Source organism: Diadema setosum, chromosome 14 (assembly GCF_964275005.1).
Source record: "Diadema setosum chromosome 14, eeDiaSeto1, whole genome shotgun sequence".
Taxonomy (NCBI): domain Eukaryota; kingdom Metazoa; phylum Echinodermata; class Echinoidea; order Diadematoida; family Diadematidae; genus Diadema; species Diadema setosum.
Window position 1 is genome coordinate 34341573 of NC_092698.1, and position 23170 is coordinate 34364742.

Here is a 23170-nt window from a genome sequence, read left to right on the forward strand (position 1 = left end):
TTTTTAAATATTGATATAGATGTATTTCATTTGCGTTTAACGGTGTATGGGGTGTATGTGAACAGATGGTAATGCTTCAGCTGTAATTAACCCTTTATGACTATTTTTGTTTTTACTTCGATTGATGTGCTGCATGTTTTGGTTTTGTTTATAATGTTTGTTATATGTTGATATTATTTGTATGGACCCCGTGGAAGACCAACTTTGTCATGGTGACAAAGCTGAATATGGGCAATCCATCCATTTTTTGAATTGTGTCGTGGAAAATGAATACGATATTGTACTTTACCATATTGTGACAAAATTAGTCAAACGATCAATTGTTAATTCGTTAGTTTGTCCAATTTCATATCTTGTAGAAACTTACTTTACACCTGACTATCTGTCTATGTTTTGACTTCCTTAGATTCTTTTTAATCTTATCTTCTTCTTTTTTTCAAGACACAGACCACTGAAGAAGTTACCTGTATCTGTTTCTACCTTGTCTTTCCTCGCCTTATTACAATTATGCAGTAATCATCATCGCAGCCAGGGGTGAGGTGGTTCGGGAAACCATGCTGCTAGCCTACGACATGGGTCTCATCAACGGTGACTACGCCTTCATCAGCATCGAGCCTTTCAGCAACACCTTGGTCTTTGGAGACGATTCATGGAAACAGGTTAATGTATATAAATAGCTTTACCACTTCAAGAAGAGAGAGAGACACACACACACAGACACACACACAAACATACCAAGAGTCATTAGATGATTTAATTTTCCTGAAGACGATTTAGATATTACATTTGATTCAAAACGAAATAAAAAATAGGCTTGATTAACATCGCTGAGAACTTACACGCTATCCATGACATTTAATCCATGACAAGTTAAATCCGTGGCATTTGTTGATCAAAGTAAATCTTAGATTGCGCTTGGAGGAGGCTACTTCCTATATAAATGACGACCTGTCTTTTCAAAATTTAACAGCATCTTATTCGCCACAATCCAAGTCTGGATTAAAACAAAATAAACGAATAATAGTATTTGTTTTTGAAATCATCAAAATAGTTTTCCGTCTTGGATGAGTTTCCTCTAATTGAGCACAATTCATTTCATTTTGTTTTTCAAATCCTAAATAGTACAAAATTACGATGTCATATCAATGATAGTTTTGTACAAGCAGGGGTTTGAACGGTACATGATTTTCGTTCTTACATTCAAAAGTTCAGAATGAGGTAAAAATGGAAAATGCTTGATTTATAGACTTAAAAAAGAAATAGTTCTAATCATTATTGTTCTAAGGCGAAGAAAGCCATGCTTATTGTCATTCTGATCAATGCATTAATGCTAAACTACAAGCACCTGTGTAAGATTTTCTTTTGTTTCAGCACGTACGTTGATAGTCATGTATAAAAGCCTATTAGCCACACTGGAGGACCTGACGTATTTACACCAGGTACCGTTAATTAAAAATGTTAAAGATTTCAATCTTTGCTAGTTCTCCCCAAGGGAATGACAGCAACACGTGGCTGTTATTCAAACAAGCAATCATAATGATAATATAACAATAGTAATTATAAATTAATTACGTAATTATTCATTGCGAGTAACACGAAAATTTCTAAATACTTTACAAAAGATATATATGAAAAGTTTGATTGCATAACAAGTTAACTCCATTCTTGTTAAGTTGACATATTTGCGATGAAACCTGCTTAAAACAAAGAAAGAAGAAAATCTGGAACATTCTTATCATAACTTCAAAAGCATTGCTTGTTATACAGCAAAGAAAGTATCAATGAAAAGTGTTTATTTTGCTTTACTTAAAAATACTCAGCTACGGCGCTTAATCCGTTTGCCATCAAGCTCTTCATATTATGATTGTATAAAGTACATGATTATATAGTACAATTATATCATATATCATATAATCATATGATATTATGCATAAACTTATAACTAGTATTTGAATTCAATTTCAATAAATCTTAAATTGCAATAGTAAACATGTAAGTAAATCAGAATGCCGTCACAAACATTTCTATAACAACGTGATCAAGAATGAAAAACAAATCAGAATTAATACTGCAACTAACTTAATAAAACAATGATGATGATGATGGTAATAATAATAATAATAATAATGACAATAATAATAATAATAATAATAATAATAATAATAATAATACAATAATAATGATGATAATGATAATTCGTTTAGAAGCAAATAATGTGTGCAGCATTGCCGGACCACTTACATGTTATTCCATCAACTCAAAATGTGCATTTCATCAAGTAGATTCTCAAAAGAGCATTTTCTTTCCCACATTTATGCTGGCTCAGTTGTTGCCTAAATCAAAAGCATCTCCAAATGCTTCTTCATGTATCATTTTCATTCGACCCTTTCCTGCCCAAATCTATTTCTATTCATTGCAAGTAAAAGTAGGACCGACCGCTGAGGCAGATTGTTAACATGAAAATGGCAAGTATGTTTCTATGGCAACCAAACCATTCAAACATATTTCAAACTTCCGGGACTGACATGAAAGAGGAAATTCAGTAACAAACTGTATACAGTAAAACCGGGTTGCAACTTTGATTGAAACCATGTATGTTTAACAAAAGGACATAACGAACCGAACAAAATATGCCTTCGTCGATTGCTACTGATTTTGTATCAATTTCCAGTGGCGCTTCAGAAATGATCTGCCCCAGTTTCAAGTGGTACAATCAAGAGTACGTATGGACGAAGAGCTCATCAATCATGTATTACTTCCAGTTTTGACTGTCGAATGTCTCCAGACAATGAATCATAATTTCGCTGTCATGGTTGCAAACGCGCGAAAGGAAGAAGCCAGAGGTAAACAAGGCGGCATTTGAGTGAGATAAATGAACCCAAAAGTCATCCTAAATCTTCATTTGTCTTCATCAGTGTCACAACTCTAAATGATTCCGTGAACTTTGGTTTTCATTTTTGAAACGCAAGCCCCGGTTCCCATGCACGTTAGAATCCGCACAATTAAAGACTACTTTGAATTATACAGCTACAGACATGCCGTGTCCAAAACGAAATAAAATGTGAGAATACAATTCTGTCCTGCTGTTTTGATTGATTGTGATTTGATATTCTTTTATCGTAATAGAATATAATCCTACACCATTTAAGCACTTACTGTATCGTTGTTGAATTATCCAAAATGTGTTTGTTTTTGTTAAATGATTTTGTTTAATATAATTACATTTTACGAAATCTTTCTGTGCCAAAATATATTATGCTGCCTGGTGCCTTTATAAAGACATTGCATTTCTCAATCAAAAAAAAAACAAAAAAAAAAACAAAAAAACAAAAAAAAAAAAAAAACGACTTGGATACTGGTATTTGAAATTATGAATAACAATTCGTTCATGACGCCTGGTATATGTCATTTTAAGCAGAACACTAAGTAAAAATGAATGAAAGTACAAGTGAATAAATGAACTTTACAAATCCGTTATCTACGTAATATCTTTGTGTTTGTTACGTTTCGTATGTGTGCTATAGTTTCACTTTAGTAAGAGAGATGACGCTTGTTGCTGTGTCCTTAGATTTGTACATTACAATCAGTATTAGACAAACATACACAAGCACATACACTAACACTCTTATCAATACCTTCATGAACGCTTACATGGCCACGTTTACACTCATCATGCTCTGTGTATATCACTGCAAACACACACTAACATTAGAACAGACAAAGACAAGCAGACACAGACAGACTCAAGAACGCACTTCACACATACACACACACACACATACACAAACAACCCTTGTAGAACGCACATGCGCATGCCGACCTCCCCCCCCCCGCAAAAAAAAAAAAAGGTGGCGTTCTGCATGATCTTAATCACATAATCCATCCAGTGTATTTTGTATTTGTTACTTAGAATGATGGCAGAGACGAGGATGCAAAGAAAGCCTACGAAGCCTTGCTTACCATCAGACTTTATGAACCCACCACGCCTGAGTACCGTGAGTTCCAAAAAGAACTTGAACGTCGTGAACTGCGGGACTACAACTGGACCAGACCCACTCCCGACCACGTGAGTCTGTAGGCTCAGAGAGCTCAGTATTATAAGTACGGATAGCTGCTTCGCACTGCGAGTAGGATGATGTCCGGTTAGACGACGTTTGAGTAATCACACAAAATAATGAGATTATTCATTCAAAAGTTCAATTAATTTTCAACCTCTTTGTCCCGATATCATCGATCTTTTACGATGACCACCGTGTGAACTACTTCAAAGGAATAGGTAAAACAGAAAGCAGAGGGGGATGACAGACATCGGACCATGGGTGTAGGCCTACAGATTTTAATATGCCTAAAAGATAAATAATTTCACTGGGTCGAGACATTACACTCATTGACAGGTCACTAAAAGGAACTATGTTCTGAACCACTGCGGCATTTGCCAACTTCGTTCTCAATAACTTTAAAAAGGTTTACAATCATTTAAAAATGTCGAATGCTTAAAATTATATAATTCTGCATGGTTTTTCATTTTTTCACCACTGCAATTTTTTTTTCCGGGTCGCGCCAGAACAATTATTTTGCCAGTGCGTTCCACGATGCTGTCATTCTCTACTCCCTGGCCGTCAACGAAACCCTGGCCGAGGGCGGCGACATCAAGGATGGCTACGCGATTACGAGGAAGATGTGGAATCGCACGTTTGATGGTAATGTTTCTAATTGAAATTCCTCGGAGAACTATCCATGACAAATGAAGATTATATATCTCAAGACCAATCATATATATGACATGTTAAAGAAACACCTCTCATAAACTCCAGAAACAAGTTTATGCCTAACTGAATTTGAATCTTTCACTTTCTCTCTTTCTCTTCCTTTGTTATGTCGTTATATGTGTATATATATATATATATATATATATATATATATTGAAACAAGAAAGGGAAAACTGACCAGAAACAAATAATAAATAGTGAAAACTTTGAGCAAAGAAAATGGGTTTTCCACACGAGCAAAGAGAGTTAAGGGTTTGGGACGAACACCGATCTAGGGCTTTCAATAGCTCAGTCGGTAGAGCATCGGTCTAGTAATCCGGAGGTCTCGAGTTCGAATCCCGATGAAAACCCATTTTTTTGCTCAAAGTTTTGTATATATATACATATAAAGAGAAAAATTCAGGGCATTGCGACATCCGGTGACGTAGCCTTTCCCCGCACTTGCCAAAATTGTCAAAATTTCTTTTTTTATACCGGCAATGACCGCGCCTGTTCTACATTAAACGAAATCATAACAAATTGGAATCTGAACATATTGATGATAATGAAACTACAATTTGTAGTGTCCATAAAATAAATGAATATTATGTAGCACCCATGAATAGAGGTAAATGATTCCAGCTGACATAATTTGCTCTATTCATGTTTTGACGAGAGTAAAGCTAACGGCGTTTGTCGATGTTACAGGAATTTCTGGCAAGGTGACGATCAATAGTAACGGGGATAGGGATGCTGATTACTCCTTGTGGGATATGACGGACACTGAGAATGGGACGTTTCAGGTTGGTTCCTTTATGACTGCCTTTATTTTGTTTCTTTGAGGATTCGTTATCTCATTAAAATAGTGAGTAAGCTACATGCCTATAGCCCGGAAACAGTCTATTAAGCTGTTGACATTACTATTCATGAGTTGGGAAAACATGACTCAGAAACTTTCATGGAACGCTGGGCATATCACATTGAAAGAAAATTTGATTGTGCCTCTAGTTTATCTGTGTTTGTTCATTTCGAGTTGTGTTTGCAGAGCATTGTCGTGTCCATAATGTACTGTCATAATGAATGGAATGCTCCCAGCAATGTATCCTACTCTTGATTATAGACGTAGACCTATAGATGAAATAGAAATGCATCGATGAAGGCAAGCGGAGAGCTTTCAACAATGTTTTCAACGTATTTTGTATATTGAATGTCGCACAGAGTAGCATGTTTGTGTTGTACATATGCCTGTAAATTGTATGTGATTGTAATAATCACTTTACTATAATGGTCATTATTAGATTTCACTGGATGAGTAATTGTCACTAGCCAAATCAAAAGACACACCGTCATGTTAGTTTCAAATAAATTTCTTGCAGAGACTTATTTCACTGACATCTACTGCCACGAGTTTTTTACATTTTACCTGAACCCTTTTCTTCGAACATTGCTTCGTTCTTCATATATTTGTCTCTGTCTTCTATACGATCTGTCCATTTCCTATAGAGATCTATATCAGGTGATTACGATCTTACTTTTCATATTTAAACACTTGTACATCAGGTCATTGCTAATTACTACGGAGCGACAGGTGTATTTGAGACCACGGACGTGGAGCCGAAATGGCCCGGAGGAGCCACGGGGCCACCTAAAGACACCCCTCCGTGTGGCTACGACAACGAGCTCTGTCAACCGGGTATGTGTGCCCTTCTCGCTATCCCCATATCATGGGAATAAACTCTGTAAATTATGTATAATAATAATAATAATAATAATAATAATAATGATAATTATTATTATTAATATTATTATTATTATTTTTACTATTATTGTTATTATTATTATTTTTATTATAATTATTATTTATTATTATTATAATTATTATTGTCGTTCTTCTTCTTATTATTATTATCATCATCATCATCATCATTAGTATTATTACTACTATTATATGATGATATTTTAAAGAATGATTAGGGTCATATATTGATCGCTGTGATGATGATAGAATACAAGTAGTAACAAAAGGATTTCATCATAACTGTTGCAATGTACCTTGTACCTAACTACCTTACATTAATCCCTTAAGAAAGGTCCGCTAGGAACTATGATCGGAAGTTGATAACCAGAAATTAATACTAAGAGTAACAGTGCAAAGTATGGTAGCAAAATATCATTTTCAACATCACTGCTACTGATATTACTACTACCACCACCTATACTACTGTTATTATCGCCATCATTTTGTGCTTGTAATATATACAGGCCTACCCGTGCTTGGGATTATCGGAATAACAGCGGCCGTGGTCATCGTGGCGGCATTGTGTGTACTGGTCATAGTTTACAAGTGAGATGAGAACAATGCCACTCTATGCTCATCAAGTGACATGCGATTCTTATTATTATGTATATATTATGCGTTTGTATTATGAATATGCTTCCGTGTTATTGATTCTTTGGTTAAATATTTCATCACCCGCCCCCTTGGAAACAATACCAACATATTTTAGGCATGATTATATGCATATCACATCACTTTAATAATGGGGCGATTCTACCTTTATTATTCCTTAAGAAAAAAAAATAATTTGTTGACTTGTACTTCTTCGATATTTCCTGCTCTGAATGCAATCGGAGAGAATGAAATTTAGAATATATATGTGCACTGTGATTTCATTTCTGTTTATTTCATTAGCAACAATACAAAACATAATGATGATAATAATAACATAATGATGCTGACATGAGATGCTATTTTCGCTCCTCTTTAGTAGCTTCGAGTATGGAATTTCATATTTGGCAAAACATAACTTGAGGATTGAGGATAACGTGTCATCATAATTCTTCTTGATCGGTAACTATCTACATTAAATGTGGGCGTTCCTGCTTCAAGGGAGTTGTGATTATATGATATGCTCATGTCTTGCCACTCCCGGACTCCTATCCTCCTCTCGTCCAACCGTCCAACCTCTCACTCGAAGGAAGCTGCGTCTAGATGCTGAGTTGATGAGAATGTCCTGGCGAGTCAAGTGGGAGGACCTGATTTTTGAAGATGTCGGCAAATCCGTTGTCACGGCAACGTCTGGCTCACGACTCACTGCTTCTGGTCTCACCGGGGTAGGGTTGCATTCCTGTGTGTCATCTATATAATGCCTTTATGCACAATCTCACAAGTAATGTACCTTAACACAAAAGGGAATATAAGTATCAATTTTCTCTTGTGAAGGCTGTATCAGCTTACACATGGGCATACATTCGCATAATTTAACCCAAAATGTGTATCATGTCGAATAATGATAATAAAATATATATGTTGTTCATAATCCTCTGTCATTTTTTTTTTTAGCAGAGAAAAGAAAAACACAGGACTTGAGCAGAAATTCAGTTGATGAGTATAATAATTTCCCATCTGCACGCTATTTCCATTCAATCTAATTCAGTTATATTCTATGTCCATCCAACAACAGGGAATGAAGAATACAAAGTATTCATTTGATAAAGTATATTGTTTTTACAATTTGTAGGAGGTACACGTCATTAGGTGTAATACAAAACATATGTATGAATGAATGAGAGAAACAATGTATACTTAGCAAGGATGACAAAAAAGTAAATAAATACCAATGGAAAACAATTAACTATCTACAAGCTTAGAAGGTTATAAAAAGCTGTAAAGCTGTACAAAGTAGAGAGACAATGCCCCTGCAGACAGAAATGCTTTTAGCCCTCCCGGTTACAGTAACTCCAGACGTCATGTCAAAAGCGTTCAATCTCTCTTCTATAATACATTATAAGTTTTATTACTACATACTGTACGATACAAAGGTGAGAGAGAAGTTGTGACTCTTGAGATGTCTTTTGAACTGCTTGAAAGACTGAAGTATGGATAAGGTCCAGTTGGCTGATCCGCAAAGAATCTCACACTTTCATACCTCCAATAATTTTCATTCTGCTGACGATGTGGTCTGAAATGTGACGTAATTACGTCGATTTTCTTTCAGGGAATATTCAACTCGATTCATGAGCGCCGGGACGCTGGCCAGCTGTTTGCATCGGTGGCAAGATATAAGGTATGATCACGTGTTGATTCAACGTTATCCCTAGCCTAAAGCCACGAAAACTATGATTTAAATGAAATGTATAAAAATTACCCTTTCTTACCAAATTATAAACTTTGATATCTTATCAACATTTTGTTCGACTTTCGAAATCCAAGAATGATTTCGATTTCACTAAAGTATGGTTATATGTTTGTGCTTGAATGTCCCATCTCCCGGACGTTTGATTACTAATACCCTGCTCGGGTTACAAGCAATCTTCTAAAAGTGTGTTTTTCTATAACGTAACCAACTGTTTCACCAACAGAATTTAGTACCTAGCTAAATACAAATTATGTTACATCATTAATTATCAGTGGACAGCGTTAAGGTTGGGAGAGTACAGCTAAGTATGTCACACAACTACATTGTTTACACACACACATACACACACATGCATATCTATGATTACATATAGAATAATTATACATAAAACGTCCGACATTTTTGACTCCCTATAATCCGTTGTCCCTTCACTTGTTCACCCTAATTCTCATGGATCTACGCCAGCGAGGTACAATGTGTGTATGCATATACGCCGTATAGAGGAAGAGAGAAAACAATGATGTCGATAAGAGGTATCGAAATTAGTGAATAGTAGTTATATCAATGGCATTTCGGTGCATTTTGAGCAGATGTAAAATATGCCTTCTGCCCCTTGACGTCAGGTAAAGAAACATCTTTGTTCATGGTTGGCTAATAACTGTTTTAATTGCTCTTCTTCATAGAGATGATAATAAAAGCAAGTTTGCGATGATAGTTTTCATGATGTACTCTCTTTTCTTACACAGGGTCGACTTGTGATGGTAAAGCGCATTGTGAAAGGCAAGATTGAACTTACGCGCAGCGTGCTCATGGAATTGAGAAATGTGAGTTGCTCATGATCTGTGCATTATCCGTTCCTTCGAAATGAGAGAAAATAATGTCTAGTGGAGTCGATGATAAATTGTCTTTATTGGTACTCAGACGCATTCAATTCGATCCGATGCCGCCATTAATGTCTGTTGCCTGGGTTACGTTCGAGATGTTGAGTGGTCAGCCCGTCTGGGCAGTGCCGTTTGTGTGTGTGTGGTGTGACTCCACGTTTAGATGTGTCACACACACACACACTCACACACACACACACACACACACACACACACACGCACGCACGCACGCACGCACGCACACACGCACACACACACGCGCATACACATACACGCCTTGGTCATAGTAGTCTTAGGTTTTGAATGCATCTGTCCCCCGTCTCTCTAAATTACCATAATAATGGTGTCCATCTTTTCCGTGTCCATCCTCAAATTTTATCTAAAGCTGATGACCGGCACCCTAGTTGTAGATGCCTGAATTTTGACTCAAATTTTCACTGTCGAGAGTTAAAATAACAATAATCAAACCGTTCTCCAGATGGCAGCATACAAAATCATTCCTTGAAACTTCGCTGGAATATTAACTTTAACTTTGCTCGGTGCTCTGGGTCCCTGAAACAACTACATCGTCAGCCTCATCTTTGCAAAGAACATGTTCTATCTCTTTCCTCTGCTTTTTTTTTTCACGCTTACCTCACGGCTTGCTGCCTCGATGGGGTTAAAAAATGCAACAACAACAACAAAAACATAATAAAATACAGATGAGGAATGTGGAACACAGCAACGTTGTTCGTTTCGTCGGTGCGTGCCTTGATCCACCCAACCAGGCTATCCTCACGGATTACTGTCCGCGGGGCAGCTTACAGGTGAGAGAAGCTCCGTTCATCTCATGTCATTTCAGCGTACGCACTACTGCTGCCTTATTATTTGTTTGGGGAATCCCTTGCAACAGAGAAGCGATTTATATAATTATATTTCGTTGCGACAGTGCTCTTTTCGTGAAGGAAAAACAGAAGGTGAATGTAAATCCTCTGGGTGGCAAAGCAATATAGAGAAAATAGATGAAAGCGCAGTCGTAAGACTTTTTATTGTCCCAGATGTGATTGAGGCGGAAATTAGATTCCCAGGTCTAAAGTTTGACAGCATTAAATCACAACATGCAGTCTCCACAGATGTCAATCTAGAGTTCGACCAATAAAGTGCACTCATAATGTTTGCCTGTAATGTTGCTGCGCACATTATATAAACAATAAAGAGATATAGTTTATTTTTATAATAGATATTCTTGTAGAAGAAAGTCCTTGTAATATGTTTTATAAACAAAAATTGATTCATTAATTTATATGTTTATAGCCGATGTTAAATTCATTCTTCTTATGCTGAAAAGAAACTGGGTCTCCGATAAATGGTTGATTACGGTCAGCGTGTCTTTTCGGAGATGCATCTTATTTTTATTTTGATACTGATAATCCGTGTACATTCATCTGCAGACAAAATGATTAATGTGACAATACAATTCCTGAAGAGTAGGTCACACCACATTTTGTGTAATGAGAAATTCAGTAATGGTCACAATTAATCATTACTTGTCACTTTTCCAGGGGTGACAAAAGACGTTACCAAATTTGTTTTCACTGTTCTCATGCACACTTAAACCACGACGGTAGTTTTTGTTCGACTTAAGTTCTAAGCATATCCAGTACTTTTGTTGAATGATCCATAGTCAATACTCTGTAAATAAACGAGATATGTAACCACTAGTGTCTGTTGCATTATCCACTATTACGTTTAACAGAGTTTTTTGGCATATTAGGGTTACTTACATGTAAATAAGGATAATTTCTGTCATAAATTAAATTCAAATGTGCCACGTGAAGTCATTTCTAATAAGTTACATGCTGTCATTTTTCCCCGTTGAAAGGATATTCTGGAGAATGACCACTTAAAGCTTGACTGGATGTTTAGACATTCCCTTCTCATGGACGCTATCCGAGTAAGTGTTACATCATGCTAAGTCTTTTCTTTTTCCATTTGGAAGGATAAAACTGGAAGTTAATCTTTTGTTTTCCATGCAATAATAGTTAGTTTCATATGGTTCCTTTGCTCATTTAATGTTTACATATCAGTTCATTGGATGGATCATTCCCTCATTCAATAGTCCAATCAAACGCTAATTTTGCTTCTTGACTAGTGTAGTGAGTTTTACATCAATCTGTCCTAGGTTTGCACTGAAGTTTAGTGATTTCTCCTTTATCCGTCTCGTGTATTACTAAGTTTAAGGTGAAACACATCTTTTTATTAAAATTACAACTTATAGGTCCAAATGTAGAGAGGTAATAGGAAACATGATGTATATGACGTTATTGATGTAGTTTTTGATTAAAAAAAAAAAAAAACTCAACCACAACAACAGCAACAAGCGGAAAGGACGATTTGGGTCGTCTGGTAACTCCACTCCTAACTCAACCCCTACCACGCCATCCGTCAACCTCTTTGATAGGAGTCATGTCTGTAACTGTTGTCGACCTTTCGTCCCACCTGCAGGGCATCAAATATCTCCACGATAGTGTGATAGGCGTCCACGGTAGACTGACCTCGTCAAACTGCGTGGTCGACGGCCGATTCGTGCTGAAGGTAACGGATTTCGGCATCCCGTCCCTGCGAGACACACCCCGGATGAACGACAACAACTACAGTAAACACCGTTTCCTTTCATTCCTTTTCAGTTCAATTCATTTTCCTATTTCTCAATGAAAGATACGTCAGATTCAACATAATATGCCATTATTTCATTTCTGCTTTTATTACCGTGATTATAATTATAATTTGTCCTAGTATCATTATCACTATAACTATCACTATCAGCATCGTCACTATGAGAGTTGGTATCATAATAAAATATTACCACTATCCCTGCTACTATCAATGTCATTATTGTTATAATTACATGCACTATCATCGTTTTCAATATCAATGCGACAGGAGAGAGGGTGAACGAAATCCAATACTTATCCACAAACACTTAAAAACATGTATCATTCCTAATCAAGGAAATCTTCTCCTCACTAAAACGAGACTGCAATACCATTTTCATGATTACGTTTAAAAAAAAAACCCAAACAAACAAACAAAACCGAATGTGCTGTCAACCAAAGTAAACTAAAGATAGTAATTTTTAAACATTTTGTGATGAAAAAACCCCCAAACAAACATGTGTTATACCGTATTACAAGCAGCAAAACTTTCTCACTCTTCACACTTTCCATATTCTTTCTTATCCGCACTTTTACCCCCTTCCCCGCTCTCTCTCTGTCTTGTCTTTCTCTTTTACAATTTCAAGTCATTTTTGTCTCTCTCTTTCTCTATTCCGTCTGTGTCATCTCGCAGGGCTTTTGTGGCAAGCTCCGGAGCATCTCCGCTATCCTAATGAGCCACCGTCGAAAGAGGGCGACGTTTACAGTCTGGGAATCATTATGTTGGAGCTTGCTACACGGTCAGGCCCGTTCGAAGAGGAACGCAAATACATGGACACGGAAGGTAAGTATGGCTATCCAGGGGTCCGTTAGATGAAAGTCTCATGAGAGACTTTTCGCTCATAAGACACACTTATGAGAGACTTCATGAAATGGATTTTACATGTCTTTGAAAGTCTCTCATATATAGCTACAGTAAGATTATGAGCGACTTTGGCCATTCTGAGATTTATAAAAAGACTTTCACGTTATGACTTCATGATACGGACCCCGCGTCACCACAATGGAACAGGAAAATATGCAATAAGGATATGCTGAACTGGATATCTAATTGTTACTTTTTGGGGCAAGAAAACAAGACAGAGGTAATTTGTCGACCTTTGACAATTGTTTGACAAGATGTAATTATATACATGTAATATTTAATATACCGTATCATTATATATATATTTTGGGGTGGTGGTAAAGCAGACATGCACTAATTGCAACTCAGAACATTGTACTATGGCTAGACAGTCCATCACGACCTCCCCGCACTGCGACCGCTTTACGACAGATTCATCTATCATCATTGTTACCACTGTTTGTGCAACAACAACGACCTAAGACAGGTTATGCTGTAATGGTAACAAAAATTCACTGTGCCTACTATCTATTGCACCTAGAAGCGATAGTAGTAGTAGTAGTAGTAGTAGTAGTAGTAGTAGTAGTAGTAGTAGTGGTAGCAGTAGCAGTAGTAGTAGTAGTATAGTAATAGTAGTAGTAGTAGTAGTAGCAGCAGCAGTAGTAGTAGTAGTAGTAGTAGTAGTAGTAATAGAAGCAGTGCTGTATTAGCAGTTACAGTATTTATGATGCATCTGTTATTGCTGCTTGTCGATATATTAAAAGATTAAGATGTACAATTCTGTACTTTTGGCGTGATTCAGACATCTTGAAGCGCTTGAGGGCCCAGTCATCTCAGCAGCAGCCTTTTCGTCCGATCCTGCCGGAGACAGTGCGGAGCCCGGAATACAAGAGCCTGATGGCGAAGTGCTGGGAGGAGAGCCCAGCAGACAGACCAACCATTCACTCACTGATGACTGCCTTTAAAAAATCCAAGTAAGAACTGGTATCAACAAGTTCATAATTTTACAATGATATACACTTTTATCAATAATATTCATTTACTTCAAATAATGTAAAACAACAACAGTCAATTTGGTGTTACTTTATATCATCACACATAAACACACAGGCACACACACACAGAAACACTCTAACACACTTCACCCGCACAAACATGCCACACAAAGTTACAGGCACAATATTGAATTACTTTCTTTGAAGAATTAAGTCAATAATTTAAAGACTGAAGATAATCGCGAAAGAGGTAAAGCATAGTAGGTCTTTGCCTTATATGATACGAAGATTTCACACACACGCACACACACACACACGCACATACACACACATACACAGAATTATCATGTTACACATTCGAAACGTTTGAAATGAAAATTCATTATTGTATAGTTCAGTTGAATTTTCATTCAGCGAAACTCAATAGCCGTAATCACACTGGCAAAAGATCGAGAAGTTTAAAATCGCGATCTTTAAGATCCCGAAGTTTTGTCAGTGTGACCGCGGCTCATAATTCACCACAATTCACATGAGATGAATTCAAGATTAACAAGGATTAACGAGACAAAAAGAAACCTAAGTGTGTGGTGGTATCATAAAAGGACTTAAGCGACAGAAGTGTCTCCGAAACGAATAACAAGCATTGTCAGTCGCCGTAACCTGTGTGTGACTGTCTTTATGATCTTGTGTTCTTGATCCTCGCTTTCATGTTGTGTTCCTGTTCTTTCTGGAGTTGTTGTTTGTTTGTTTGTTTTTATTGTCTAGGTGTGCGTCTTCCGGCGGCAACTTTTTAGACAACCTGTTGGACCGCATGGAGCAGTATGCCACCAACCTAGAGGCGCTGGTGGAGGAGCGGACCGCCGCGTTCCTCGAGGAGAAGAAGCGGTCGGAGACGCTCCTCTACGAGGTGCTACCAAGGTGCGATTACGTCACATTTACATCCTTCCTTCATCAGAAGAATTGGAGTAGGATGTAAAAATGACAGTTAACACTTGTTCTTCCTACATGGGAGTGGCATTTCACTCTAAGCCCTGGTAATAGTCTTAAGAGTCTTAATTCAGCATCTTTTGAAAGGAAGCAACTGTCTTTGTTGAAAATACAATGGTTCATCAGTGGTCAGAGATTTCCCTCACGACAGGTACAGTATAGGGTACGTGCACTACGAGCAACTTACGCAATTATGGTTCCCAACGAAAAAATCTTTCTTTTTTTTTTATGACGGCTTTCAAGTCTTCATGGTGACAGGAGAACCTCAGGATTGGTACTTGAAAGTTTTTTGTTTTTTTTTTTCACAATCGCACTCACAAGAAATATACACAACTTTAAAATGTGTTGCAGGATTGTTGGTACGTATTTTCCCCGACGATACGGTATAGTACGCCCAATTAGACTCTTTTAAATGAAGATATTCAGAATGATTCCTTGAATACCACTTCTTCATCCATTCATTTTTCTCATAGCAGATCTGGTCCCTTCTTCCTTTTCTTCTTCTTTTTCCCCATCTTTCCCTCTTCCTTCTCCTCCTTAAACATTGTTCAAATAATAATAGTATTGATTATTATTCAACTTTAAGAGTTAGTGACAGGAGCATAGATGGTAAGTTAAGTTGCCTTAGTTCATCCACATGTGCAGTCTTTGCATGCTACCACTTGATCTACCACTCCGCAACGAATGAAAAGTATCATCTTGGGTATCTATATAAGTAATCGTACACAATGACACGTCTGTGTTTGATGTTTCATCCCATGAAAGTCTGTCCAAACATTTCTACTTCCAGTAAACTTTATGGTGCTTGCGCTTTTTGAAAGAAGACTTCATACAACCTGATAAATTCTCCGCCATCATATTCTGACAAAGTCTGAAGGGAGCGGGAAAAATGTACCACAATTGAAACGAAGTAACATGTTATAATGGCTGTTTGTTCCGGTGGAGGTTCGTCGGCAGCTTGAAAGCAAAGCGATTGTCGCGCTCTGAGAGACTGGAGGGACACAATGGCATTGAACGTTTCTTTGCTTACCATGCTTACACTGACACTGTGCTCTCACAGGAATATTGTGCTCAAAGGGGGAAAATATTGTCGTCCGCAATATCGACTTGGGTGGTTTTGTGGTGCTAGGGTTTGCGGTTTCCTTTCTCACATGATTCGGGTAGCAGTCAGAGAAGTTTGCTTGTGACCAGAGCATGGATTGTTCAAGGTTCATTCCCAGAGTAACTGACGATCATTTAAATGTCGAGGACTCGGGTTAAATTGCTTTGCCGATTGCAAATTATATAAAGTTCCTACCCCACCCTTATACGTGTTGTTAAGGATTACGACCTGTCTGATAAGCTGATTAATTAAGTATACATCTATACATCTTCTTGAATTGGCTACTTCACGTTTAAGTACCTGGTATGGAACTACCAATCCACCTGAAGAAGACCACAATTGTATTCTGATAGCTACTAGCACGAATGTACGATACATGACGTGATGAAAATCAAGTGCAAATGACGCCATTTCATGTTACTATAAAACAATGATTAAGATTTATACTAACTAACATAGTGACAATTGAACGATTTTTGTGTGTGTATGTGTATGTATGTGTGTGTGTGTGTGTGTATGTGTGTGTAAAGGTGAATCAAACCTTGACTTTGCATGACGCTAGTGGGACCTTATGCATATTAAGTTAGGATTTTGCGATAAGTCGGAGGCATTTTCCTGGAAGTGATAAGTAAAACGCGTCATGTCTAAGATAGGGAACATCTTAATGTGTTTTTTTTTCCATCTTCACCAAAATAGTATAATCATTGAAATAAAAGCGGATTATGCTAAAGATGTTAACAAAAAATTATAAGAGTCCATTGTGTTTGTTTCGAAATCTCTGTCAGTAATTCTCTCCGTTTTTCAATGATGAGTTTGTATCTAACTGTAGTATCTCTATTGGTTGACAGGTCTGTCGCTGAGCAACTAAAGCAAGGGTTGTCGGTGGATCCGGAGTCGTACGAAAGTACCACCATCTTCTTCAGCGACATCGTTGGCTTCACCTCGCTGTCGGCACAGAGCACCCCTATGGAGGTTCGTCCTCGTCATCATTATCCTCATCATCAGTCCATCTCCTTCTTTTCTTTCTTCTTCTTCCTTATTAACACCATTCTCTTGTCCTCCTGCGTTTATTCTTCTTCTTCTTCCTGCTTTCCTTCTCCTGATTGTTATTCACACTTATTCTTTTCTTCTTCTCCTCGTTCTTCTGCTTTTTTTTTCTTCTTCATTCTCCAACTCTTTGTGTTATTTGCTTTCTATATGTCTTTTCATTTCTCTTCGCCATCTTCGTTGTCTTGTTCATTTTCTGTAGGCGATACATGTCATGGACTACATAAGTGAATGAACTAGAATGTTTGTTGGCTGGCATGGTGCCGATACTGTTCATTTCGCTGATATTACCTAAAATTTGCAACTAGAACAATCTAGTCCCTTTAGAGGAGTTCGACGTAACCATGCTCACGGGGAGAGAAGTCGTCATTGCCCACGGTTCGTCAAGCAGAGGATATGAATTGTTTATTTTGACCCCCCCCCCCCCCCAAGAAAAAAAGTGTGTCAGGCAATTTATCACCATTATGACATAGCGTGTCGTCGTCATCAAACTTTTTCCCCTATTTTATTTCTGTTTAGTCCGTATAGAGGACAATGCTGTACATGTACAGAGTACAGAGTAAATGTACAGAGTATAATGTACCTCTCGGTACTTGCAATGCATTATCAGCAACAACGCACTGTTCTTCGGGTTTCCTGCATCATTCCTATGAACACTTACTGATCAATCATGCATCATTTCATTCGACGTGAGAGACGAAAGAAATTATTTTCTCCGCCTGCGTCGTTTTATAGAATTGCTCTGTGATTCTGTGGTTGCAAAAGTTGCGCTAGCAGGAACATTTCGGTGCACGCTTGATTTCTTTTAAGATTACATGTATCTTCTGCATAATCATAATGAATCTACATAGATCAAACGCTATAACAGCATAATCATTGTTCCCTCTCTCTCTTTCATTGCTCCACTCTGAATCATTGAAACGACTTCGATCTGACACCATCTGACTACTGTGATATTTATTGGAGAATTAGGCCCACTCGTAAAATTTCCTTTTATGTATATCCTGTTAAGCGGATAATGGCAGTTTGTATCATCATGACCTTCTACCACTTTGCACCATGTTAAATCCAGGTTGTGGCGCTGCTGAACGATCTGTACACGTGCTTTGATGGGATCATCTCAAACTTTGACGTTTACAAGGTTTGTCTGTGCAGGAAACCACCAGAGGCGGGGATACTCTAAAGGGCGTGGGCTAAGGGCGTGGGCTCTGCTTCATCGCAAAGCTTCATCTCTCGATTTCCATGGTGCATTTCCCGCGTCTTTATGATGCCATCCACTTGTTGATAGCAATGATAATGATTATGATGATGATAATGATGATGACGACAATGGTGATGATGATAATGATGATGATGATAATAATAATAATAATAATAATAATAATAATAATGATAATAATAATAATGATAATAATAATAATAATAATGACAACAGGAATCATTGTATCATTGTTCGTTAACACTTGGCAGACAGTGGTGGCAACATCTCAGTGCAACATCACAACCAAAATCAACGTCAGTATCGCAGTATCAGTAGATGGAGTTTTCCAGGAGGAAGAGAAATGATCGTGCGAGGTAGCAGTGGTTGGCCCTCTAAATAATAGCTTTGATTAGTGGTTACAGAAGAATGGAAGAGCAAGTTGCCAGTTCTGTGTTCATCTTGCCAAATTGAAGCAAGATATTCAGTCATCTTTCATTTGTGCGTATTTCTGCTTATACATTTATCAATCTAAAAGAAGAAAAAAAAACTTCTAATACATTGTATCATATTTTAGGTGGAAACGATTGGAGATGCATACATGGTGGTTTCGGGACTGCCCATCAGGAACGGGACAGCTCACGCCCGGGAAATCGCGGAAATGGCACTGGCCCTCTTGGCGGCGGTCAAGTCCTTCAAGATTCGTCACCGGCCCGACGAGAAACTCAAACTGCGAGCAGGAATTCACTCAGGTATGTTCCGCTCAATATTTTACAGCAGTTAGTTTTGTTATTCCAAAAAATAAAATGATTATTGATAAATGAAAAAGTTGTCAAATAGATAATCAAGTCTACATAAAGTATGCAACTAAATGAATGAACAAGTGTGTGATGGAGTATCATGATATAATACTATATATACCTATACTATTTGAATTGATTACTTGAATATCGTTCAAGTAATTGATTCAATTTAATATCAATTCAATTTCTCTTTTATTTTCATTTCCAAACAATATACATTGATACCACAAAGCGTCAAAGTAATAGTATATTTCTTGTAACATATACATTGTAGTAACACATGATCAGTACTAGGAATCTTGTTTCAAGTTATCCGATATCTAGGTATAATACCTAAAAATCTAGTTATCCGTTAGATATTTTGATACTCTGTCGGGATGCACATTATGTCTTCGTTCTTTTCTATGAATGACAGATGTAAAGGTTTTTTCTTCTGTGTGCTAGGTCCATGTGTCGCAGGAGTTATCGGACTGAAGATGCCCCGCTACTGTCTGTTTGGTGACACCGTCAACACCGCGTCTCGAATGGAGTCGACCGGTGAAGGTAATCATGCCAATGGCCTATAAGTAGTCAGTGCGACGGGTTAATATGGTGGATAATCCTTGATTGGGTCGATTAAACAACAAATCTCAGGCTGATGTCTGCGTTAATTCAAGCTCAAGGTATACTTTGACAAGGCTGTCATTCCCCCACACCACAAAGCTGTAATATTTTTGAGTTCTGATAATAAAAACTATGCAGTGAGAAGGATCTCTCCGTCGATCCAAGAGATGCCGTATTCCCTCTTTTTTTTCCTCATTTTTAATTCACGATATCTGTGCCTTCTGCCTTTAACTGAGTTATTTCTAACATGTAAACAAACACTTCAGACCAGACCCGTGAAAGAGTAATATCAACCCTCAGCTGCTATAATAGCAGCTGAGGGTTGATATTACTCTTTCACGGGTTGATATTACTCTTTCACGGAACAATAATTGTTCCGTATTTGCGTGTCTACTAGAGCAGGACTGTTGGCAGTGTAAACATGTGGGAAAGAATAACAAAATAAATCTTTTACCCCGGTGTCTTACTCATGAAATCCAATTCATTTCCTTCCGCTCGTTTCTCTTTTCATTTTTGTTTCATTATAGCGCTGAAGATTCACGTCAGTGTAGCGTGCAAGTCCATTTTGGACAACTTCGGTCGCTTTGAGTTATCCCTTCGCGGGCAAATTGAGATGAAGGTAAATGAACTACCATATACCCCATGTTTACAGACTAGGCTTCAATGTATGCTAATCAATGTAATCAATAATATTTTCTAGCAAGACGTTTCGTCAATATTAACTTTAATGCAGGAGTGCAGGAGTGCAGGAAAAGAGCTAATATTGCATTACATGATTTCAGAATATATCAACACACGAAAAGAATTTGTCAAATTGTACATTTTTTTTTGTGGGTGAAACTGATGGGATATGCAGAGACATCTTCCTCTGACACATTTCAAAGATAATGTCACTTAAAAAATTCGAAAACCTTTTAGAATTTCTACTATATACACTATGGACGGCATTCGACGTCAAATTGATATCTTCGAGTTTTAAAACAAAATCTCTGATAGAGTTTTAGGTATTTCTTTTTTTCTCATTTTTGGACTGATACAAAAATAGAGACTAATTATGATTCGCTGACTTCATTCGATGAGATGTCAATGCTTTGTCTGAAAAACTAGGCTGCCTGACAACTCTTTGTATAATATTTACACGTTTAGAATCTCACATGATGAAAACTCAAGAATAGTTGAAGGCAATTCATCATCACAGTACCTCGTTTTTATAAAGTATCAAAATATATTTTACGCAAACATTGTTTTTCCGACATCTATTTCCCTTGCTTTGTTCGTGCCTGATCGACATGAACACAACATATAATACACACCCACAAGTTCGAGAAGAAATTCGTTGTCTGTAGGAACAGTGACGTGGATTTGAAATCTGATAATGAAAATTAATGACCTTCTTGATCATCTTTATCGATCTCGTATACAGGGTAAGGGCATGCAGACGACATATTGGCTCCTTGGTCAGAAAGCAGAGAAGTGTTGGTATCGATAGCGAACGATCATCGGACCCCAAGACGAACACATCCACAGAGAAAAAAAAAAATGATACCTGACTGTTGCCATGGCTACTCATATGGTCTCTACATTACATACCCTTTCATAATCAAGGAATTTTTCTGAAATCCTAGCTCGTTAGTATTTCAGAGTCGTCACCAAGACTGTCGCATGGTTATCTGGACAGCTCTATACAGTGCACTCCTTCTGTGTGCGGTGTATACACTTATCTAAGTTGCGTAGCTTGAAATCAGGGTTTATTGGCGTTTCAAAACCAGCATCTACCTGTGCTACCATATACGCACAACATAATCAAACCAGAGAGACAGAAAACACAAAGATTCCATGATGTTCTTATTCTCCTATGTGAGCCTGATACAGATCGAAAACCATATCATTGGGTGTTCGGCAACCCCCGTTTATTGTCAAGGATAATGCTGTTGCATGGTACGATCACTTATGACAGTTGGCACACGCTATATGCATGACTCATCAACCAAACAACAAACAATGATGACGATCATCATGGTATATGATTCAATTCTGTCAGTGTCAAGCATCCTGATGCTAGTGTACTATGTGTTTAATAGTTTATGCGTTGATGGCGCAAATCACGCGTGTGGCATACAAAACATCTTTAGGGCCACATGTAATGCAAGTTCATCAACAATATGACTCGTGCAGTCATATCAACTATGCCAGTGTTGTTGTTTCCGTGTTTCTAAATGGTATCAACTAATACGTTTGATTGTAAAACGATGATGAAAATGGTATTCTTTATGATTGAACAAGTTCACATTAATTACCATGGAAAGAGAAAATAATGGAATTGTTTTCAAACATTTCTTTGGTTTGCTGTGTTACAGTACTATGTATGATAACAGTCTCTGTTGTTGGCAGATGATTTAAGTACAGTAAAAATTGATCAAGTTTATATATAGGCACAAAAATATAATGTGTGTATATTGTATTAAGATCAGATTAGTACACGAAGTTACGAATTAGGTTACGGCAGGGCTGATGAATTGGTCCCGAGAAGGTGCGAAGGATTAGATTCTGAAGATAAGTAGCGATTCACGATATTCTAAGATTGAAATTGAATGTCGATATTTACTTATCCGCCGCTGTCATGGCTGTTGTATACTCTCATAAACTTCATGAGACAGTAGCAGTGGATTAGGGCACAGGATAAAACAAGAGCGACGGGCCAGAGTGAGAGTTATTTTACAGGATGTTGGTTAAGAGGAAGAGTGGAAGATGAGGTCATTATAAAATACGTAAAATTGAGGTAATTTGACAAAAGAGGGACAGATTACTAGTATTTATCACAAGGATGAAGGATAGATTGATTAATCTTAGAATAAAAATGCAGATTACGATTTGGTAATAGAAATGAAATAAGGTAGGTAAGAAAGAAGAAGTGGTTCACATTACTCCAAGGGTCATGAAATTTGTTAAGCTTAGAGCAATAGAGCAGGTTAAAAGTAAAAGTAATTCACGACTCCGGTATTTATAGAGCGAATGAAGTCAGATATGTCAAAGAGAGAGAGAGAGAAAAAAAAAACCTGAATGTTTCATTGATATCAAACACAATGAAAAAATAATATTATTTGCAAATTGAATAACCTTATATGTCATT

The 23170-nt window shown here is 37.4% G+C and overlaps 1 protein-coding gene across 1 annotated transcript; it reads left to right on the forward strand.

Annotated features, from left to right (window-relative positions):
- Positions 1 to 521: 521 nt before the first annotated feature.
- On the forward strand, positions 522 to 21545 carry LOC140237561 (atrial natriuretic peptide receptor 1-like). Its single transcript, XM_072317496.1, has 21 exons — positions 522 to 659; positions 3911 to 4066; positions 4565 to 4700; positions 5457 to 5551; positions 6309 to 6447; positions 7011 to 7092; positions 7727 to 7862; positions 8771 to 8815; positions 9634 to 9711; positions 10470 to 10574; positions 11630 to 11701; positions 12253 to 12412; positions 13096 to 13245; positions 14108 to 14279; positions 15066 to 15218; positions 17238 to 17361; positions 18509 to 18577; positions 19212 to 19386; positions 19882 to 19980; positions 20568 to 20659; positions 21464 to 21545. The coding sequence occupies exons 1-21, from the start codon at positions 555 to 557 to the stop codon at positions 21527 to 21529; spliced, it is 2409 nt and encodes an 802-aa protein (XP_072173597.1). The 5' UTR covers positions 522 to 554; the 3' UTR covers positions 21530 to 21545.
- The last annotated feature ends 1625 nt before the right edge of the window (positions 21546 to 23170 follow it).

Bases quoted from the DNA above. Each gene is read 5' to 3' on its own strand.
- LOC140237561 (XM_072317496.1), top strand. From the start codon at position 555: ATGCTGCTAGCCTACGACATGGGTCTCATCAACGGTGACTACGCCTTC. The intron at 4,067-4,564 runs GTGAGTCTGTAG...GGGTCGCGCCAG, and splicing joins CCAGACCCACTCCCGACCAC to AACAATTATTTTGCCAGTGC. The intron at 14,280-15,065 runs GTAAGAACTGGT...TTTATTGTCTAG, and splicing joins ACTGCCTTTAAAAAATCCAA to GTGTGCGTCTTCCGGCGGCA.